Source organism: Eubalaena glacialis, chromosome 1 (genome assembly GCF_028564815.1).
Source record: "Eubalaena glacialis isolate mEubGla1 chromosome 1, mEubGla1.1.hap2.+ XY, whole genome shotgun sequence".
NCBI lineage: Eukaryota > Metazoa > Chordata > Mammalia > Artiodactyla > Balaenidae > Eubalaena > Eubalaena glacialis.
In genome coordinates this window covers 185,626,301-185,647,958 of record NC_083716.1, presented here as the reverse complement: position 1 = coordinate 185,647,958, position 21,658 = coordinate 185,626,301, and the positions used below count along the sequence as shown (strand labels likewise).

The 21,658-nt window shown below is 37.8% G+C and overlaps 1 protein-coding gene across 1 annotated transcript in view; it reads left to right on the top strand.

Annotated features, from left to right (window-relative positions):
• Positions 1 to 21,658, top strand: part of TTN (titin) — a 280,899-nt gene that overhangs the window by 53,748 nt on the left and 205,493 nt on the right. The window contains exons 44-47 of the mRNA XM_061185429.1: positions 234 to 422; positions 5,696 to 5,740; positions 17,277 to 20,027; positions 20,821 to 21,099. Of these exons, the coding sequence (XP_061041412.1) occupies positions 234 to 422; positions 5,696 to 5,740; positions 17,277 to 20,027; positions 20,821 to 21,099 (3,264 nt within the window). The remainder of the gene's footprint in view (positions 1 to 233; positions 423 to 5,695; positions 5,741 to 17,276; positions 20,028 to 20,820; positions 21,100 to 21,658) is intronic.

The following is a 21,658-nucleotide window of genomic DNA, read 5'->3' as shown; positions in this document are numbered from 1 at the left end:
AATTTCAAACATTATAACCCATCTATAAGCTGGATTTTTCTAGAATCATGTTTCCGTCTTAAAAATGAAAAGAAATTATATAAGATCAGATGTGGCATGCCCAAAAGAAACGTATAATGTTATTTAGATAAATATAAAATTAGTCACTAATATAGTCAATATTGTGTTTGCAAGTAAATAAAAATATCCACTTGTTCCAGTGATTTAAAGATCCTTTTCCTTTCACGTTACAGATCTAAAAGTGTCTTGGTACAGCAAAGACAAGAAAATCAAGCCATCTCGGTTCTTTAAAATGACTCAATTTGAAGACACTTACCAACTGGAAATTGCTGAAGCTTTTCCAGAAGATGAAGGAATTTATACTTTTGTTGCTAGTAATGCTGTAGGTCAAGTATCAAGCACAGCCACTTTGAGACTGGAAGGTACAGTAAAACAACTTTAAGAACCACATTTAAATATAGATCTAATCTCACAATGTCAGTAACAAATCACTAAGGATTTCATGTAAATCATCGTTGGTCCTACCATTCTCTTAATGTGACTAATTGTTTCCATGTTATATGCGATGTTCTCGCTTTTCAGTTACCCCTTCTCATTATGAATCACAAACCATCATTTTTTATTTTGCCCTGCTTTGTCTCCATAGAATTTTGTAATGTGTTGCTCTCATCATCAGCTTTCATGCTTCCTGATCAGCATGTATCAGAATGGGGAGAAATATGCTAAAGAATTAGATAGATTTGTTTTCTCATCTGGCTAGGATGCAAATTCTAAAAAAAATGTTTTTAAATCTAAGAGTGTTACCATCCCACCATTGTACTGACACAATTCTGATTTCACAGAAGCTACAGTGGGTGATTTCAGGTCTGTACACCAGCTGGATGTGTTTACGGTCATTCAAAGAATGCCTGAGGGTTGAGGGGCTCCACTGTAAGATGGTTTAACATTTCTGTTACTTGGGGCTCTTCAGCTGCAATCAGAAACACTTCCTCAGTATCGGGGTGGGGGGCACTTTGATTCAAAATGAGATAGTATTTTTATATAATCAGGCTGTTTTTCCTGAGCTAAATTAGTCTCTGTAATATTAAGCATATACAAATACATAAAGAGTTAGGGCAACTTTTGCTTTTTTCCTTGATTTTAAACACTTATTATAATAACCAGAGGTTTTCTTAATAATCAATGTAGTGTGGTTTACAAAAAAGAAAAGCTGGTTTGACAACCAGAGGGAAAAAAGTAACAACAGAAAACAAGAATACCTAAACTGAATTGCATACTCCACGACTGCCTTCATGCACAATGTAGTGAAGTTCCTTAGACTAGTTATGTCTCAGCATGTTTGTCTGGAAAATGGAAGGGAACTTGTGTGACTTTGAATCAATGTGTGTATGTAGTGACATATGTTGACAAGGCATCAGGATTGGTCTGGATTCTAGTTCACCATTGAAATTTACAACAGATCTGTAGACAACTCCCAGTAATTTCTGGTTTCAATGCAGGGTAAGACATTAAAGGTTGGCATGCTTCTTTTCAGGATTTAGCAAACTTGAAGAAGTTACATCAGACTCTCAATGGCATGTCTCTTCATCAGTTTCATTTAAGAAGGAACCCCTTGGCCAAAAGCCCATCTTCATCCAGCCTCTATCAAGCCTCAGGGTGCACAGCGGGGAGACAGTCAGATTCCATGCCAGGGTTTCTGGCATTCCCAAGCCAGAAATCCAGTGGTTGCATAACCAGCAACCAATTCTACCAACAAAAGATGTAGTTTTCCATTTTGAGGAGTCCACAGGCATGGCTTTAATGCTTATAGTTGATGCTTACTCAGAGCATGCCGGGCAGTACTCTTGCAAAGCAGCCAATAGTGCTGGGGAAGCCATTTGCGCAGCTATACTCACAGTGACTCCAAAAGGTAAAGAAAGCCTGGCTTGCTTCAAAGACTTTGATCTGCTGCATCCCTCCTACTCCCACTGTTACTAATCAGAGTCTCTGCTGTGTGTCTTGGTGCATATTGTGGTCGGTCCATAATTTATTAACAAAGTAACATCCAGGTGCCCCTAAGTCCTCGATTATAGTTTAACCAGTGTACTTTAAATCTCACTGAAGTATGTGTTCTGGGCATTACACTAGTTATTATTTGGTTAGGCATCAACTTTGCTTGACATTTTTCTTTTCTAAACAACATCTCATCATTGCATCATTAATGATTTATTTGCTACATATTTTTGATAAAGTATATGGTGGAGGGAGGACAAATGATATCCCAAATAGAGTCAGAAAAAAAGAGGGAGTGGCTATGTCATTCTGGATAGCTGCAATGACAACAAAAAGAAGGAAGCAGATACTGTATGGCATCCGCATGAGCCTTCATCATCCATCCATCACTGGATCACTGGGAATGAATTTTCTTTTGTGTGATCCTGACATCCTGGAGCACACTGCATCTGGCATGCTGCTTCCAAGTAACAGTGACGTCTTTCATCTTCATCTTCCATGCCATTTTATGTTACTAACCTAGCCAGGTGACAAAGCTTAGATCTTAATATTCTTTTCTTTTTCTTGTCACTTGATCATACAGTGCAAGCCCTAGCTAGGCAAAGTTCTGGGGAAAATGTAAGAGAGTCCACCAAGTCCCAGGCAGTGTCAGATTCCTGTTTCACAAGGCAGGAGAGCAAAATATCCCAAAGTGAAATTAAGTCATTTCAAGGATCATCATATGAATATGAATTTCAGGTTTCTGAAGGTGTATCTCAAAGTTCCACCCACACAGCTGCATCCATTCGAGATGTAGAGTTGCACCATACTGCATCCCTTTCACAAATTGCAGAAAGCACTGAGTTATCTGAGAAATGTGCTGAAGAGGCAATGGATGAAGCACCAAGGATTCTCCTGCATCTTCAGGACCTCTCTGTAAAGTGCGGCGACATGGCTCAATTCCTCTGTGTTTTAGAAGAACCTTCCGTTGACATAACCTGGACTCATGAAGGTGTAAAGATAGAGGAATCTAAGAGAGTGAAGCAGTCACAAAATGGCAATACTCAGTTACTTACCATACGTAATGTTCAGCTGGTAGACCAAGGATTGTACAGCTGCATTGTACACAATGAGTACGGAGAGAAGACCACATCAGCAGTACTAAGAGTAGAAGGTGGTTATTTGATTTTTAGCTCTGACTTGCTTCATTTCATCCTCATCGCTTTATGCAGCTTTTCCATCATGCAGATTGAATCAATGAATATATTAAATAGAATACCCTTAAATTAGCACTCTATTCATAAATGACTTATGAAAGTTAGCCAAGTCATTGGCCAAACTTAAGAACATGTAACTTTCCAGTCTAGATTCAAGGAAGTTTAACTTTCAAATCTGAGTTCAGGAAGTCAAGGTTTGTTTCGTATGTGCTCTTTTTTCTAATATTTACCAAATGTGCCACCTAGGAAGTGTACCAAAGAAGGTTCAGATGTTAGAGTTCATCAAGTGTTTATTGAGTATTTATTATTGTGCCTGGCACTTTCTGGACCAAAATTAGTAGTCTTTAGATATTTCTCAATAAATGCTGCTGCTTTATAGTCTCAGATCCTCCCAGAATTGTAGAATTATCTGACAGCAAGATCATTATTTTTGTTGTTATTGTGCTTGATTCACCACTGTGTCTAGAAGGGGCACAAATATATTTGTCTGGGCAAAGGATAACTTCTTCCTTCCCTCCGTGGACTTTCTTCTTGGATGCTAATAAAATGAGAAAAGTATTCTTCAGGTACTAGAAGCCTGTGCTGTGTGTCTGCAGCAAAGGACCTTCACTGAATCCCATGGAGGGAAGCTGGTGGAAGAAGTTTAGGCATCTCCAGGGGTCTGTGGAGAGCTGCGGCCTCTGGCTCTTCCCTGATCTGGCCATATTATTGTTAAGGCGTCAGAGATGAACAGGGGCAATACAGTGCTGTGTGCATGGCCATCTCTGCACTGAATTTTGAGACAGATTCATTAATTCACTTAATGTATCTGCAATCCTCACTCACCAAAAGGAGGATTTTTTTTTTTCTTAATCTGACATTTTGGTCTATAGCTATTTCTGATTAATTTTCAAAGCCTAAGAAAGGAATAGCTCAAGAACTGAGGTCTAATTATGCAAATTAGGTAGAAAATTCCACCATCCAGAAAGTTGACCCTCAGTTTCACCATAGCTGCTGCTTAGCACAGTAATCACACAAGAAACTATCTATCTGGAGGCGTTGTCTACAAGTCACATAGGTGACAACTGTGATGGTTTCCGCAGCAAGATCATTGGGAGCTGGTGTGTTGTGGAGGTGGGAGAAATGTAGGTCTTTCAACTCGCTTCCTAAAGAACCTAGTGCCCTAGGGCAGTGCTTCATCATCATGTTCCCAGAGTGGATTTGAGCTGGACATTTTTGCCTCAGGATTTCCAGTTCACTCAGTTCCAACAATTATATTATTAAAATGTTCTTGGCACATGAGCATATTTCTTTCCCTTGGGAAGTCCAGACTGCCTTACTTAAGAAAGTTAAAAGAGAAGCCGCTTTTCAGCGTTTGAAGAGTGAAGGATCAGGCACAGTTATCTAATTATCTAATATAGGCCAGTCTTTATCTGTTCCTCTTTGATTTTGGCCTAATAATTTTATATAGGCTAGTTATCCATGAAAATCAGGTAGGAATGTGAACCCCCGTAAGTCTGTTTGAGTAGAGTTCTTATGTGCACAGTAAGCATAGATACATCCTAGTTCGGGGACTAACGTGCTGCTTTCCCTCTCATCCTAATGACATTCCATCTTCTCTAAATTCCATGTGTGTTTTACTCTTACGAACACAACTAATTTATTCCCTTTCCAAACTTTATTCTTACCTAGCAAAAGAATCGCAAACCAGAGCACTTACCAAAATTACCCTTGGTTCAGACACTAAAAGTATTAAAACACTCAAAGAGTCCCAAATTAAAACAACCCATGAAGTAAAGAGAGCATCGTCAAAGAAAACATCAAGTTTGTCAGTAACTTCATGCCAAAGACCACAAGGAACTGAGAAGCCAGGGCGGCAAGCACACTGACTTGTGTCACGCAGACGAGAGAATGAGAGTGTTACCTGAGCACCTGCTTTCTCCGAAGCCACCCCAGAGATGATTGTGTCTAAAGGCTGTGACTTTTCCTTATGTAATAAAAGTAATTTTGAGTTGAGGACTCTTTGTTCTGCTCTTTAACATATAATTGGACTTTGCGTGAAGTTTTAAAGGTGGTTCAAACCAAAGGAGTATTTACTAGCAGAAATCTCTTAATTCTGCAGGGAAAGCTGAGAATAGCCCTCAGTTAAAAGTGGCAAGTTAGAAAATGCATGTTCCTTCTAAATGTGATTTCATCTCCTAGCAAGTATTCAGTCAACAAGACATTAAAAAAGAAATATTCCTTTTGTTTGTGTTTTGCTTTTCTCAGTGCATGTAAAAGGCATGGGGAATTGTGGGACTAAAAGTGGAAATTTCATAGAGAACCTAAAATAAAAATGTTTTAAAATTTTTCATCATTGTCATGTACTTTATCAGCTCATTGATTTGTTTGGCATGGATTTTGGGGGGTGCATTTGGGGGATGTAGTTTTCTATTATAGTAAAGAGAAAATTGTAATTGTATGAATCATGAATTGAGGCAGAAAGTACATGGAATTAATCATGAAAATCTCTTGTTTTTGCGTTCTAGCTCCTGAATCAGTGTTGCATGAGCAGATTGAGATGGAGATGAAAGGTATGGTTATATTGAATGTGAGATTTAAGTAGAAATTCTGAAGGATTAATAGAATCCTTGAGCTGCCTTCTGTTAGTAGTATTGAGAAAAATGACATAGATGTACAAATATATCTCTTACAGTATATATTACTGTGTTGCATGCCTGGTTTAGTATGCTGATAGTTATATGCATTTCACAGTAATTTGTTTTATGGTAATTTAAAATCTTATATTTATAATTTATCAGCCATAATCAACTTCATGTTTGCAGCCATTTTCAAAAGCGTGTATTAGAAAAAGTTGTCATCTTAATGCATGAAATCATGAAGTAGAAGTTTGTTTTCAAAATCACAGTGAATTAAATTGAACAATAGACAATAACCTAGCTGTCATTCTCAGAATGCAACATCATGAATGAATTATCATTGAGATGCGTTTTTATTTAGGGTGTGTGAAAATGTTACATTCCCATTCTGGTTTATACTTCATGCACATACATCATTTTAACATTGATATGTCTCTTACACTGGCTTGCAGATAGCTGCCTTATGTGATCCTTATTGCCTGTTTTTCTTTGCATAACATCGTGACTTTATGGCTGTATTAGTTCGAATAAACGCCTTCTCATTTTATTTTATTTTATTTTAGCTAATCATTTATGGTTATAGTTCTCGTATATATATCTTAGATAGTTAATTCTCCAAAAATACAATAATTTAATTTATAATCAAAAGGATCAGAAAGGGCGTTTATTCCACTCTCTGCAAGTCAGGTAAGATTTTCCTCTTAGCCATCCAAAGAACAGTTTTCCTGCTCTCAAAACAAATATGCACAGGAACATGTTATTTTGAAATGCATTTTTGCTTGTTCAAGAAGAAATTTCAGCAGTTTGAAGAAAAGACCAGACAACGAACGATTTTCGTGTCAGAATCTTTTAAACAGAGCATGGTGTTGCGTTTATTCGAACAAATATGGTGAGTGAAATTTTTTATGGATTTGTGAGAATCTGTAGCATGCACTTTATTTCATTTCCTATTTTGCAATTTCATTTATTTTCACCTTTTTCAAATACTATGGAAAATAGTAAAATGCTTTATAATTGAACTTTTTTTCAGAATTGTTCTCTGAGGAAGCATCTGAACATTCAGAAAGAGATACCCATGTTGCCTTCTCGGATTCTAAAGACATAGACCACAGCTCCATGACTGCTAAAAGATATGCAAGTAGAATATCATCTACAAGCTCCTGGCCCAAATATTTCAAGCCTTCTTTTACTCAAAAGCTTATGTTTAAATATGTTTTCAAGGGTGAACCTGTTGTTTTTACATGTAGATTAATTGCCTGTCCAACTCCAGAAATGACTTGGTTTCATAACAATCGACCTATCCCAACAGGTCTTCGACGGGTTATAAAAACAAAGAGTGATTTACATCATCACTCTTCCAGCTTAGAGGTTAAAAGGGTCCAAGACAGAGATTCTGGAAGTTATAGATTATTAGCAATTAATAGTGAAGGGTCTGCTGAATCAACTGCATCGTTGCTTGTTATTGAAAAAGGGCAAGATGAGAAATATTTAGAATTTCTGAAAAGGGCAGAACAGACACATGGAAATATGGAGGCTTTAGTTGAAAGGAGAGAAGATAGATTAAAGGTTGACCTGAGGTTTACTGGCTGTCCCTTTAACAAGAAACAAGATGTGGAACAACAGGGAATCATGCGAACTATACACTTTAAGACAGTAAGTCCTGTCAGGAAAACAGATTTAATGTATGAAGAATATTTAGAAAGTAAATCTGACACAAGGGGATGGCTTAATGTAGGTGAAAGTTTCCTGGATGAGGAGACCAAAATGAAGTTGCAGCATTTACGGGAGGCTAGAAAAATGTTAATGGAGAAAAAGAAATTATCTCTATTAGATTTGTCATCTGAAATAAGTTCAAGAACTTTGAGAAGTGAAGATAGTGATAAAGACGTTCTGTTCTCTCGAGAGGAAATGAAAAGCAGGTCTGTATCTGATCTAGCTGACAATAGGGATAAGGTAGGTAATTCAGCTGAGGGTATTATCCAAGATCCACAGGTCCTTCCTAATCTAATGGATCAAAATGTAGAATCTGGAGAACCTCCCACAAGCTTTCAAACTACTGTTGATGAGGAAATTCTCCAGACTGAAATGAGAATGAGCCAAGAGGCATTCCTAAGAGAAAGTCTATCAAGGGACCATTTTTATGGTAGGATTCCAGTAAATGAGAATATCCAAGCAAGAGAACAACTTGAAAAACTTATGACCCAAGCAGAAATTGTAGAGTCATCTAAAGATATCACAAATGTAAGTAAGAATGAGGAAATATATGAGACCCCTGAAAAGGTGTCTCAAGTTACTATACCATACACCAGTGAATCTTTTGGTACAGTTGTAAATATTCAAGAAAGTGAAGCATTAGATATTGACAGAATAAGAAAAGATGATTTGAGAGAATTTCAACACTCTACTTCCACAAAAGTCGATGAATTCAAAACTGAACAGGAAGAAAAAACCACAAGATTTTTCGAAAATTCTTTCCAAAAACATCCACAACGTTGCCCACCTTCATTTCTTCAAGAAATTGAATCTCAAGAAGTTTATGAAGGTGATAGCTGTGAATTTGTGTGTCATTTTCAAGGATATCCTCAACCCATAGTGACATGGTATAACAATGATATACCAATCCCATGTAATCGAGGCTTTATCACTCAGACCTTCAAAAACTATTCGACGTTAACCTTTTCTTCTGTCCATCCTCAAAATGAAGGTTTCATTACCTGTGTGCTGTTTAACCAATATGGAACAGTAAAAACAACCAGTGTACTTAAAGTGAAGTCAAAACAAAGGCATGATGTCAAAGCACATAGGGTCCCCGTGTTGCATGACTACACTGATGAGGAAGAGCTGACATTGGTGTTTGACCAAGCAAAAGGCGTTCCTCCATCTTTGAGACAAGAAGGCCAAACAAATCTCCATATGTTAAAAGCTAACCCACCAGTTCCTCCCTCTGCAGACATAGAACTGCTTTCCTTTCCTGTAGAAATTCAGATAACGGCAGCTACTCCTACCCCAGAACAGGATAAAGAGTCAAGAGAGTTGTTTCAACTGGAGGAGTTGGAGCCTAAAGCAACACCTCAAGATGAGGCTACTCGGTCACCAAAGCACAAATTTATATTTTCATCTGATATTACTAACGAGCCGCCAGAAGTGTTACAAGAAATGCCAAAGCATGCCAGTTGTAGAGAAGGGGATTCCATAGTCCTTGAATGTTCACTGTCTGGTGATCCTAAACCAGCTGTGACATGGTTCCACAATGGAGTCCTTTTAAAGCAGAACCAGAAGTTCCAGTTTGAAGAAGTTAATTGTAGCCACAGGTTATATATTAATGATGTTAATTCTCAGGATTCTGGAAAATATGAATGTGTTGCTGAAAACAATTCAGGAATGGTTGAGAGTGTTTCAGATCTAACAGTGGAACCTGTCACTCACAGGGAATATAGCCAATTAGAAAATATGGGTGGAATTTATGCCAAATATTCCAAAGATCAACACATTCAGGGAGAATCTGTAAGGGCACACTTTTGTGATTATCCAGCCGGTCCTTTTACTCCCCAATCCAATATAAAAGAATATTCTGTAAGAGAATATTTTCAAAGCCTTGAGACAGTTGAACAGATAGACCAGAAAGGCCAAGTTTCTTGCACATCTTCTAGAGAAAAACTGCCCATATTTATACAGGGTGCTTCTAGATCCATAACAATCAACAAGCCTCTCCGAGCTGAACTCATACAATGTCAGGATGAAGAGAAAGAGGAACATGTAAATGAAAAATCAAAGCTACACCAAGCAGAGGGGACTGTCTATCCATTTGTTGATGATTTCAGTGAAGTTAAAATTAGGAAGGAGGTAAGAAATGATGTGGGGAAACTTGGTGGACCAGAAAGGGAAAACGTGCAAGAATATGCCCAAAGTGACTATTTATCAAATGTCCACTCTGAGAGAACTTCTGATGGTTACAATACAAAAGAATCGTCCATCATTGTATACGAAGAACCCTTTGGTGAAGGGAGATACTACCCAGGAAAAAAGGTGAGGCATAGAATCATTGCATTTGAAAAGTTGCAACACATAGAAAAAGGCGTTCTAGAAAAGAGACCTACCAAGAAATCATTTGTGAATCCTCCTCAAAAGAAGCTTGATGACAAAGACTTTCCCTTAAAGCAAAGAAAATCAAGATCAAGTAACCTAAACACAAATATGCATCAGGCAGAGGAAATGCCTCCAAACACTGAACAAGATTCATCTAACATTGTAATGAATTTAAAGCTGCTTTCTTCTCAAACTCATAAGGTATTTGAATTACAAGAGAGGGAACAACAGAAGGAAGTAGGTCTTATAGAGCAATCTGCAGTTTCTGAAAGGGCTGAACATGAAGTACCTATTACATTTGACCTAAAGCAATTTCATGCTCAAATAGAAAATGCGGATGTAAAATTTCAAGAAGTTAGACTAGATAGTGATCAATCAGAAGAAGCTTGTTTTCAAACCCAGCATCCTGCTTCTGAAACAGCCGAGACTGAGAGCATTGTGTTTGATCTAAAACAAATGTATTCTCATTTAGGAGACCCAGCTAAGGAGTTTCAAGAGCAAGAAACTAGGCAACAGCAGGAAACACCATATAAAGAGGAAGTTCCTAGCACTGAAACATTACAATCTGATACACAGAATACCTCTCAAAGTGCACAAAGTAACATATTTACCAATCCAGAGATTTCTTCCAGTAAGGAGTTTTTAGATAGGACTGTGAGGGAGAAAAGTGGTAGTGATGAAAATGCCTCTTATTTGGAAAAACATACGCAGGAACAAAATTTAGAAATTTTAAATACTGATATTTCTCTTAAAACTATTTCTGAAGAGATCCATAGTGAATCGCGTGCCCTACTTTCAACCTCATCCACAGATGTAGGAAGAACTGATATTTCTGAGAAAAATGGATATAGGAGTTCCATTTCACATGTGAAAAAAGCAAGTGAGGAAAAGCTTATAGAGGTTTGTAAAAAGGAGGAGGAGCATACTTTGGAACCAGAGTTGGCGTCATTTCAAAAGCAAGATGGAGGGACACAGGGGTATGCTGCTGGAATTTTGGGAGACCACATAAGTGATGTTCAGGAAGCAGACACATGCCACAGAAAAATTTCCCTGAGTCAGCACTTTCCATTCTTGATGACTGAGGAACAACGGAATCCAAATGAACAAATAAGTGAGAAAATGGATGCTCCTGGAAAAGAAAAATGTTATGAAGAAATTCAAGTTCAGAATGAAACTTCTTTCTCCAATACTGAGAGAGAAAAGATAGAAACTTGTTTTTCTGAAAACCCTCCTAAGTTAGATGAGGCACATACAACGGAAGTAATGGAATGTGAGACCTCCCTAACACAGTACTTACTTGCTGCTGGAAAGCATGAAGTTCCTGAGACTGCAGACACCAAGCACAAGGCAGATCTTGTCCAGAGTGAATCAGTCACATCAATGGAGGTTGAAGAAGTAACTTTCAGCACTGTGTATGAGTACTACAACCAGCAACAGGAATCATTAGGACGCCCATTTTCTCCTGAATCTGATATTTCAATTGATGTGGGAAGTACAAGCAGTGAAGCACTCTCTGAGCTAGATCAGTTTTATACCCCACCATCCTCTGTTGAACATTTTGAAACTCCAAAGTCTCCTGATTTGTATCTTGCTCCTATAGACACAGCTAAAACATCCTCAACAAATTTAGGAGGTAAGACTATTGAAAGGACCACACCTTTAGAGGAAGCTACTGAAAGGTACTCAACACCTTCCCAAGGAAAGGTAACAGAAAGGTGTTCCACACCCCCAGGAGAGACCCTGGAGAGATACTCCACACCTCCAGGAGAGACCCTGGAGAGATACTCCACACCTCCAGGAGAGACCCTGGAGAGATACTCCACGCCCCCTGGAGAGACACTGGAGAGATACTCCACACCTCCAGGAGCGACCCTGGAGAGATACTCCACACCCCCTGGAGAGACCCTGGAAAGATACTCCACACCCCCAGGAGACACCCTGGAGAGATATTCCACACCTCCTGGAGAGACCTTAGAGAGATATTCCACGCCCTCAGGGGAGACACTAGAGAGATATTCTACACCTTTAGGAGGAGAAACAGTTGAAAGATATTCTGTTCCTACTGGAGGACCAAACCCCACTGGAATCTTTAAAAGGTGCCCATCAAAACTAGAAAGGGAGGACAGTCCATCAAGTGCGCATTTCCACACACCTACAGAAGGGAGAAGCTCAGCTTATGAATTATGGCGTTCTGATTCCTTTGGCACGCCCAATGAAGCCATTGAACCAAAAGACAATGAAATGCCTCCATCTTTTATTGAACCTCTGACCAAAAGGAAGATCTATGAAAACACAACCTTGGGCTTCATTGTTGAAGTTGAGGGCCTTCCAGTTCCTGGTGTGAAATGGTATCGAAATAAATCTTTGCTAGAGCCAGATGAAAGAATCAAAATAGAAAGGGTGGGTAATGTGTGTTCTTTGGAAATTGCTAACATTCAAAAAGGAGAGGGAGGCGAGTACATGTGCCATGCTGTAAACATCATAGGGGAAGCAAAGAGCTTTGCACATGTAGACATTGTGCCCCCCAAAGAGAGAGCAGTGGCCCTCCCACCTCCAGTAATACATCAGCATGTCATGGAGTTCGATTTGGAAAACAATGGGTCATCAAGAACCCCTTCTCCTCAAGAAATTGTCCTGGAAGTTGAATTAAGTGAAAAAGATGTTAAAGAATTTGAGAAGCAAGTGAAAATAGTCACAGTTCCTGAATTTACTCCTGATCATAAAAGCATGGTTGTGAGTCTGGATGTTCTCCCATTGAATTTAGCAAATCCAAGTATGGCTTCAAGGGAGGAAGAAGATGAAGATTTAAAAATTGACTTAGAAGTATTTGAAATGCCTCCTCGCTTTATAATGCCTATTTGTGATTTTAGAATTCCAGAAAACTCAGACGCTGTGTTCAAATGTTCAGTCATAGGCATCCCAACTCCTGAAGTGAAATGGTATAAAGAATATATGTGTATTGAGCCAGATGACGCTAAATATGTGATTAGTGAGGAGAAGGGAAGTCACACCCTTAAGATTCGCAACGTCTGTCTTTCCGATAGTGCAACGTACCGGTGCAGAGCTGTGAATTATGTAGGGGAGGCTATCTGTCGGGGATTCCTCACCATGGGAGATTCCGAAATGTTGGCTCTGCTGTCAAAGAAAAGTAAAGCGACATTGAGCAGTGTGAAGGAAGAATTAGTCTTAAGGAGCAAATATTCAGACAGCTTTTTTGAATTTCAGGTGGAGGAAGGGCCTCCCAGGTTTATCAAAGGTATTTCTGACTGTTCTGCACCGTTAGGTACAGTAGCTTATTTCCAGTGTTTAGTCCGTGGCTCTCCGAGGCCCACGGTTTACTGGTACAAAGATGGGAGATTGGTGCAAGGAACAAGGTTCAGTGCCGAGGAAAGTGGCATAGGGTTCCACAACCTGTTCATAACAAGCTTAGTGAAGGAGGACGAAGGTGAGTACAGGTGTGTAGCTACGAACAAATCGGGCATGGCTGAGGCCTGTGCAGTGCTCACCCTAATTTAAAGCTCCTCATGCAGTGTGTTAGTGCTCCCATAATGATGAGAATTGACTTGAATGCTTTCACGCTTTCCAAATTATATAGTTCTAATAAATCTCCAAATACATCTACTCTATCTGAACACATTACATTGAAAAACCCCAGGGAAAACAGTTTCTCTATGTGGAAATCTCATGTTTGTAATACATGTAAATATTCTATTATCTAAACTGTGGAATTATCACCTGTGTCAATTCTGCTGTGAATCATCAAACACTATTAAACATCTCCTTGGCTACCTAATCGTTGGTACTTCTACTTTACCCTCCTTCTACTCCATAAAGTGCTTTCGCAGAATGCATTCTCTTTTAGCAGATAAACTGTGTATGTCAAGTAAAATGTGAAATGGAGACCATGTCAGATGACCACAAAGACAAATTGGTAAGGTAAAATCTCTCTGCTCTGAGTATAAGTCATTTTGGAAACGATAACTCTTTTGCATCCAAATACATGCTTATTTACTCAGACTTCAAACAAACCAAGCAGCAACAGAAACCAGCTTTGCCCAATTGGTAACTAACTCTATAATCTGTTTTACCTTACAATCTTCATATTTATTTTTAGCTCTTTAAAAAATATTTTCATTATTAATATCCCTCTTCTTAAGTGTTTTAACTCTTGCTGCTTTTGAAGGGACCAATGGTGCTCTCTTGGTGGGTAGAGTTCACCTAGACATTTGCAGAATATGCAAATAAATATCTTTCCACTTTTGGAACTACCTCATTTTCTCAATTTCTGAGATAGCATTAAGTGTAAAATACAGCATTAATTTGATACTGGACTGGGGGTGGGACAAGAAACTACTGTATTACATTTAGATATAAATTTTAAACTGCAGTACAATTTCACAATCTTCAAAATTAGAAAAAGAAGGTGGGACATCTCTAGTATTGAAGCAATATGGTAATTTGTATTTCAGATTATATACAAATAACAAGATAATTAGCTTTCCTGTCATTTTCTCTGAATTTTATTTTTAAAACTAGAAATTAATAAGCATTCAAATTTAAGATGTATAAACATATATGTTTCTAAAGTGGCTGTTTTTGTTTTTCAAAATTATAATTATAGTAAATTCACAAAATCCTTAACGTACCTATGTGCCACTGTGAACTAAATCTTCTCGTATAAGCTGTAATAAACATAAAGAAACTTAGTTTTTTATTACCTGAAAACGAAGGGTTAGACCAAAAGACCACAGAGGTGATTGTTCAACTATGATTCTGTGTCATCCCAGTGGTAACTTTTCTTAATATAATTCGGAATACATTTTAGTTTTGCAACAGATGACAAGAGGAATAATAGAATATAGTAATTTGATTGTGAGACTTCTCTTCCTCCAACTCTGTAAATTACTCACTGTCACCTAATGGCTATTTTCTCCCCTGCATTGAGCAATTTTTACATAACATGATCATATTAAATACATTAATTTTACTTTAATTCTAAAACATTAATCATTTAATTTAAATTTAATTTTCAAGAGACTCCATATATCCAGTCATGTTTATTATGCTTCTTTCATCTGTCAAATTTTTTATTCCCACAATGGGAATTCCCTAAAAGCCTTTCAAATTAAAGAAGAAACTGGGAGAATGTGTAGGATATAGACAGACCAGTCAGGCTTACAGCCCACCCACCCCACCCCCCAAAGAACATTCGCTTTGCTTTCTTTGAGTCACCATAACTTATCAAGATAGATACACTATTGTGGAACCATCATTTCTGTTTCAAGCAGTGAGCAGACAATATCTGTGATCATAATTATAGATATGATATATATCTATATATCACATCATAATATATATAATATATATATTATATAATATATATATTATATAATATATATATATATCTAATATATCACATCATAAATCCCTGAAATAAAACTAATTCTATAGTTTAGGGACTTAAGGATTTATTCTACTCTGAGTCACATAATGGATGTTTAAATAAATTAGAAATTCAGATCATGACAAACATGATAAGCACACTTTACCCAAACATTATACAGCATAACAATAGTTCAAACCTGTTCTTAAAAAAAAAGAAAGAAAAGAAAAAAGTTTTAACACCATATTGGATTGGCAGTAAGGACTGAAAACTATACTTTTATGCTTATAAAAAGGTAGACTTTATTTGACTTTGCTCATTAGAATTCTGTTAGTCTCAAATTCATTGCACTTGAGGATATTCAGAATAACAATGACTGAATAAAGAAAAATAAGCCTTGCCCACACTTGGCTTACTTATTTTTTTTTTTTTTTGGCTTACTTATTAATTGTTTTAGATAATTAAATGGAATTTTTTATTTTCTGGCTCAATGGCACATAACTTAAAAGTCTGAAATATGAATTTCTCTGATGCTGGATAAAGAATTCATTGTTTTATGCATAGTAGAGTTTAGACATAATTATTAGCTGCTATTACTACATGTATTTTTAACTACACCTTTCATGTTTCAGGACTCTTGAATTTCATCTAGTATCTTTCGTATAGTTAATATACCATGTTTAGAAGAAAGGAAAAACAATTGAAAATATTTCAACACGTTAGTGAGTAGGGGTATTTTCACTATACTGACATTCACTCCCTTTACAGATATTTTGGGAGTTCAAGTGAAAAGGGAAAGCTGACATGAGTGATACATTATAGATTAAATGTTAAGTGGTCACCATTAGTATGTGAAATTAATCAATGTTTTTACAGCTTACTAACTGAAATAATAATAACTGAGTTTGTATTCTACATGCTATAGGTAAGTTTTACCAGTATATTTATATAAGCCAACAGATACTGGAGTCCTGCCTTTTACTGCTTATACATTTGAATTAAAGCCTAAGACTATTCCATGTGATGCAAGTAGAGTAAACTAATACAATAGTAAAACTATTGTAGCTCTAGGTAAGGTAATAAAACTATTATTAACAGAGCTGTTCTATTTACCTAACAGACTTAATGAAAAGCTAATTCCTTGTTATCAAATTACGTCTTTCATCCTGTCCATGATACTGTTTAAAGAGTATCTGTTATTCACTGTTTGTTTTCCTGTTCAATAATACTGTGTAGGTATTTCTCATGCAATAAAATATAATTAAATGTTAATTATAAAATTATAAAATAAAATATAACTAATGTTGGAGTTTTCTCTCATTTCCGATTCTCCCATTTTCTTAACATAAGCCTCATTATAAAAGCTTTGTTGAAATAATAGGGCAATTTGCACAGGCAAAAGAAGGCTTGCATTTGTAGTAACTGAAAACAGTTATAAGCAGTAACTAGAACATAGATGTTTTATTTTGAAAATAAACAGTCTTCAATTTGACAATGAAGATCACTCTTAAACTCAAGAAAATTCTAAATGTAAATAATAATTCTGGATCTTTTTAGAAATTTATTTAAATGATCCTGAATTCTTTTTTAATTAATTAATATTTAGTGGAATTTTTATTTAAAAGTTATGTTTTAAAGAAAAACATTTGGATCCTGAATTCTTTGATTAGCAATATTTAGCCAGCCAGCAGTTTCTCAGACTTTAGAATTGGGACTGTATCACAAAGGAAAACTCATAAGAACATCTTTAAAGTTTATAAACTCTAACACAAATGAAATGGACTGAAAGTTGCATCAGTACAGTATTTATAATCATATAATATAATAAGCTAAGGTTAAAATTTTAGAAATGTGCCTTTTGATAAATTAACCTCAAGATAATCTAATGATTTCAGGAACAAAACAGAAGAAGGCCATCAATTGGTGCATAATTCTTTGACGACTTCTTTGTTTGTTTAAGTAAAATTGATAGTAAAATAATAATCATTTTTCCCCACACAGAGTTTTCTAGTTCTCTTCTGTCTGCTGAGGAAGAAGGACCTCAAACCTCTAGCTCTGGCCTTCAGTTATCTAATAGAAATGAAACACTTGAACTTTTGTCTCAACCTCCAGTTCATTCAACTAAATTCGATTCCAAAAAGGAAGGCAGTGTCCCAGTTTTCATCAAAGAAGTGTCAAATGCTGAAATAAGCATAGGGGATGTGGCTAAGTTGTCTGTTACTGTCACTGGTATTCCCAAGCCCCAAATTCAGTGGTTCTTTAATGGAGTAATGTTAACCCCTTCAGCTGACTACAAATTTGTTTTTGACGGAAATGATCACAGCTTGATCATTCTGTTCACCAAATTAGAGGATGAGGGAGAGTATACATGTATTGCCAGTAATGAATACGGACAGGCAATATGTAGTGCCTATCTGAAAATAAATTCCAAAGGAGAGGGGTTCCAAGAACCAGAATCAGCAGAAGAGAAATCTCTGGAAAAGCTCGAAGGTCCTTGTCCTCCTTACTTCCTTAAGGAGTTAAAACCAATTCACTGTGCACAGGGGCTCCCTGCCATCTTTGAGTACACGGTGCTTGGAGAGCCTGCACCTACTGTTCTGTGGTTCAAAGAAAACAAGCAGCTTTGCACCAATGTTTATTATACTATCATTCATAATCCTGATGGTTCCGGGACATTCATCGTCAATGACCCTCAGAAAGAAGATAGTGGTTTCTATGTCTGTAAAGCGGAGAATGTGTGGGGTGAATCCACCTGTGCCGCAGAGCTGCTCGTGCTTCTGGAAGACACACACATGACTGATGCCCCCTGTAAAGCAACGTCCACGCCAGAGGCTCCTGAAGATTTTCCCCAGACATCGTTAACGGTCCCTGCAGTTGAGGCACTTGACTCAGAAAAGGAAACTGCAGCTTTTGTAAAGGACACCATTTTGAAAGCTGCTTTAATTGCAGAAGAAAAACAGCAGCTTTCTTATGAGCATATTGTTAAAACCAATGAACTGAGCAGTCAAGTTACTTTAATAGCTGAGCAACTGCAATCCACAGTCATGTTAGAGCAGGATATGCCCACTCCTGAAAGCATCAGTGAACTTCTTTCCATCAGTGACACTATTCATGTCCAGCCTATCAAGGAACCACCTCCCAATGTACAGCTGCAGATTGTCCAGTCCCAGGACACCCTCCCCAAAGAAGATATTCTAATGTATCAAGAGCCTGAATTACAGGTGGTTCTATCAGATACTGAAAAAATCTTCCCAAGTGCCATGCCCATAGAGGAAATTAGTTCATTAACAGTTGAGTCTCTGCAAACTTTATTAGCTGAACCTGAAGGGAGTTATCCACAGTCATCAATAGAAGAAACGCCAGCCCATTCATATCCAACCTCTGTGGCTGAGGAAGTACTTTTACCAAAAGAAAAGATAGTATCCTCAGTGGACAAAGAGCAAAGAGTGATCCTTCAAAAGCAAGAGGCGCAAAGTGCTCTCACCCTGAATCAGAGCTTAGCTGAGGGACACGTGGAAAGTTTCCAAGGTCCTGACATCATGATCTCCCGGGTCCCTTCAGAACACACGTGCACAGAAGGTGAAATCTTAATGGAAAGTGTGGATCAACTGGACAGTGCAAAGCAAGATTTCGCAGCCAGCGTTGAGGAAGGCAAGTCCTTAAGGTTTCCGTTAGCAGGTGAGGAAAAGCAGGTACTGCTCAAGGAAGAGCGTTCTGACAGCTTGGCAATGCCCCCGAACCAAACCACTGAGTATAAAAAAGAGCCCATGGCGATAAATGGTGTGCAGGAGGTGCAGGGAAGTGACCTTCTTTCTAAGGAAAGTTTGCTTTCTGGTATTCCTGAAGAGCAGCGGTTAAACCTGAAAACTCAGATCCGCAGGGCTTTGCAAGCAGCAGTGGCCAGCGAGCAGCTGAGTCTTTTCTCTGAATGGTTAAGAAACATTGAACAGGTAGAGGTCAAGGCCATAGACTTCACCCAAGAGCCCAACCGCATTATGTGCACCTACTTTATTACCTCAGTGAAGTCTCTAACAGAAGAATTAACCATCACTATTGAAGGCGTTGATCCTCAAATGACTAACCTGAAAACTGAACTTAAGGAGGCTTTGTGCTCTATGATATGTGAGGAAATGAACGTCTTAACAGCTGAGGAACCTGGAATTCAGAAAGGAGCCACAATAGACTTGCAGGAAGAAATGGATTCTTTTTCCAATCCACAGAAGGTTGAAGCAATCACCGAACCAGAGGTTGAATCTAAATATCTTGTCTTAAAGGAAGAGAGAAGTTACTTTAAGGTGGAAAGTCAGGTCAAAGCTGTGGGTGCCACAACTGCTTCCGCTGCTGTCTCTGATGAAAAACTGGATGGGATACCAAAACCATCAGAGGAGAAAGAGAAATCCTCTGAAGGTGGTACTGAGAAGGCTGGTACAGTAGAGATACGGGAGGCTGAGGGTAGCTCACTCAGAGAGGGTGGTCCTGATGTACAGACGCCCTTGGTGGACACGATTGCCAAGGAAGGTGACACCGTAAGCCTCGCGTCATCCATAACAAATGCCAAAGAGGTGAATTTGTATTTTGAGAGTAAACTGGTGCCTTCAGATGAAAAGTTCAAGTGTTTACAAGATCAAAATACATATACGCTAGTGATCGACAAAGTAAATAGAGAAGAACATCAAGGGGAATATATGTGTGAGACCTTGAATGACAACGGAAAAGCAGCAACTTCAGCAAAACTCACTGTAGTCAAAAAAGGTTGGATTTTAAGGATTCAGTGAATCAAGCTCTAACATTCACTGGGTTGTAATGATTTAGGTTTCCTCACTGAATTTTCACTTATCTGCCATTGCCAGAATGCAGTTTATTTAGAGTAAGAATGAAATCACAGACATAATCATGGTTATTAACTTTCCTCCTTTTCCCTTACTGCCTTACTGGGTGGTATGTTATATCTACACTACTACTTATTTTTAAAATGAAATGTATTTTCATATATTTCATAATACTGATAAATGCTTTTTAGTCTCTTTCTATATGAAAATACTTTAATGGTATGTAATAAAAAGCTGTCAGTGAATACCTAGTTACCCTGAAATCACCAGTCTCATCCTTAAATTCAAAATAACCATGATTAATTGTCCATTTGTGTTTCTTGTTTCGATTATCTTTTTTGCTATTGTTTTACTTCATCACTTTATTTAGTAGATCATGTTTTTTTTCACATTATTCGCTGTGTTCCTAGTCAGCATGGTATATTTAAAGAATATATCATGTTGTTATGCATGTAAGCCAAGAGCATCACGTCATTTTAATCATTTTTTCACAATTCACTGAAAAGTAACAATTGAATATGTTGAAAGCTGCTTACTGTCTTCTTTTGCCTTCAATGATCTTCCTCATTTTCCAGTCACTTGTCTTAAACTGCTGCAATCCACTTCACTAATTTCAACTGTTTCACTCCATTAACAGCAACAGAAGTTAGAAGGAAAAGAAAAATGTGGGGTACCTGAGAAGGAGGCGTGCTAATGGCCTCTGCTTCCCTTTGCAGCTGCCCCAGTGATCAGGAGGAGAATTGAGCCCCTGGAAGTAGCCCTGGGCCACCTCGCCAAATTCACCTGTGAGATCCACAGCGCCCCCAATGTCCGCTTCCAGTGGTTCAAAGCTGGCCGAGAAATCTATGAGAGTGACAAGTGTTCTGTTCGGTCTGCAAATTATGTCTCCACCCTGGAAATCCTGAGAACCCAGGTTGTTGACTGTGGCGAGTACACCTGCAAAGCTTCCAACGAGTTTGGCAGTGTCAGCTGCACAGCCACACTGACTGTGACAGGTAAATGCCATACACTGATGCGGATGTTATTCCATTTCATATTATTACCTATTTTACTTTTTGTAGAGGTGCAGGAGGTACTTGTCCTACCAACTGGAGAGACCAGTAGCCAAGATGGTCTACCACACAGTGGCTAGGTAGTGCAGAGCCTATGAGAGACAAGAAGTCATTGTTTACAGTCATATTTCTAAAAACAGCTAAAGAAAAAAAATTTTTTATTTCAAGAGCAATGTGAAGGAATCACACAAGCAGTGGCTCCTGATAGTTTGGTTTGGGTTTTTGTTTTGTTTTGTTCTTTTTATTAAATGGTCTGGCTTGACCTCTAGCATAAAAAATTTCAGGACAGTTTGGTGCTACTAAAAAGTAAATGATGTCCAAATGTGTGTAATACTTTGGAACCAGTTAACCAATTAAGAACAGAATTACAAAATGAAAAAAGCCAAAGCATAAGACTAAAGTCAAACAAATCCTAATAAGAGACAGGGAGCTAGTATAGAACTACAAACTAGGATTCTCACCCTAAGCTTTATTACTAATTGAAAAATAACAGTAACTACAC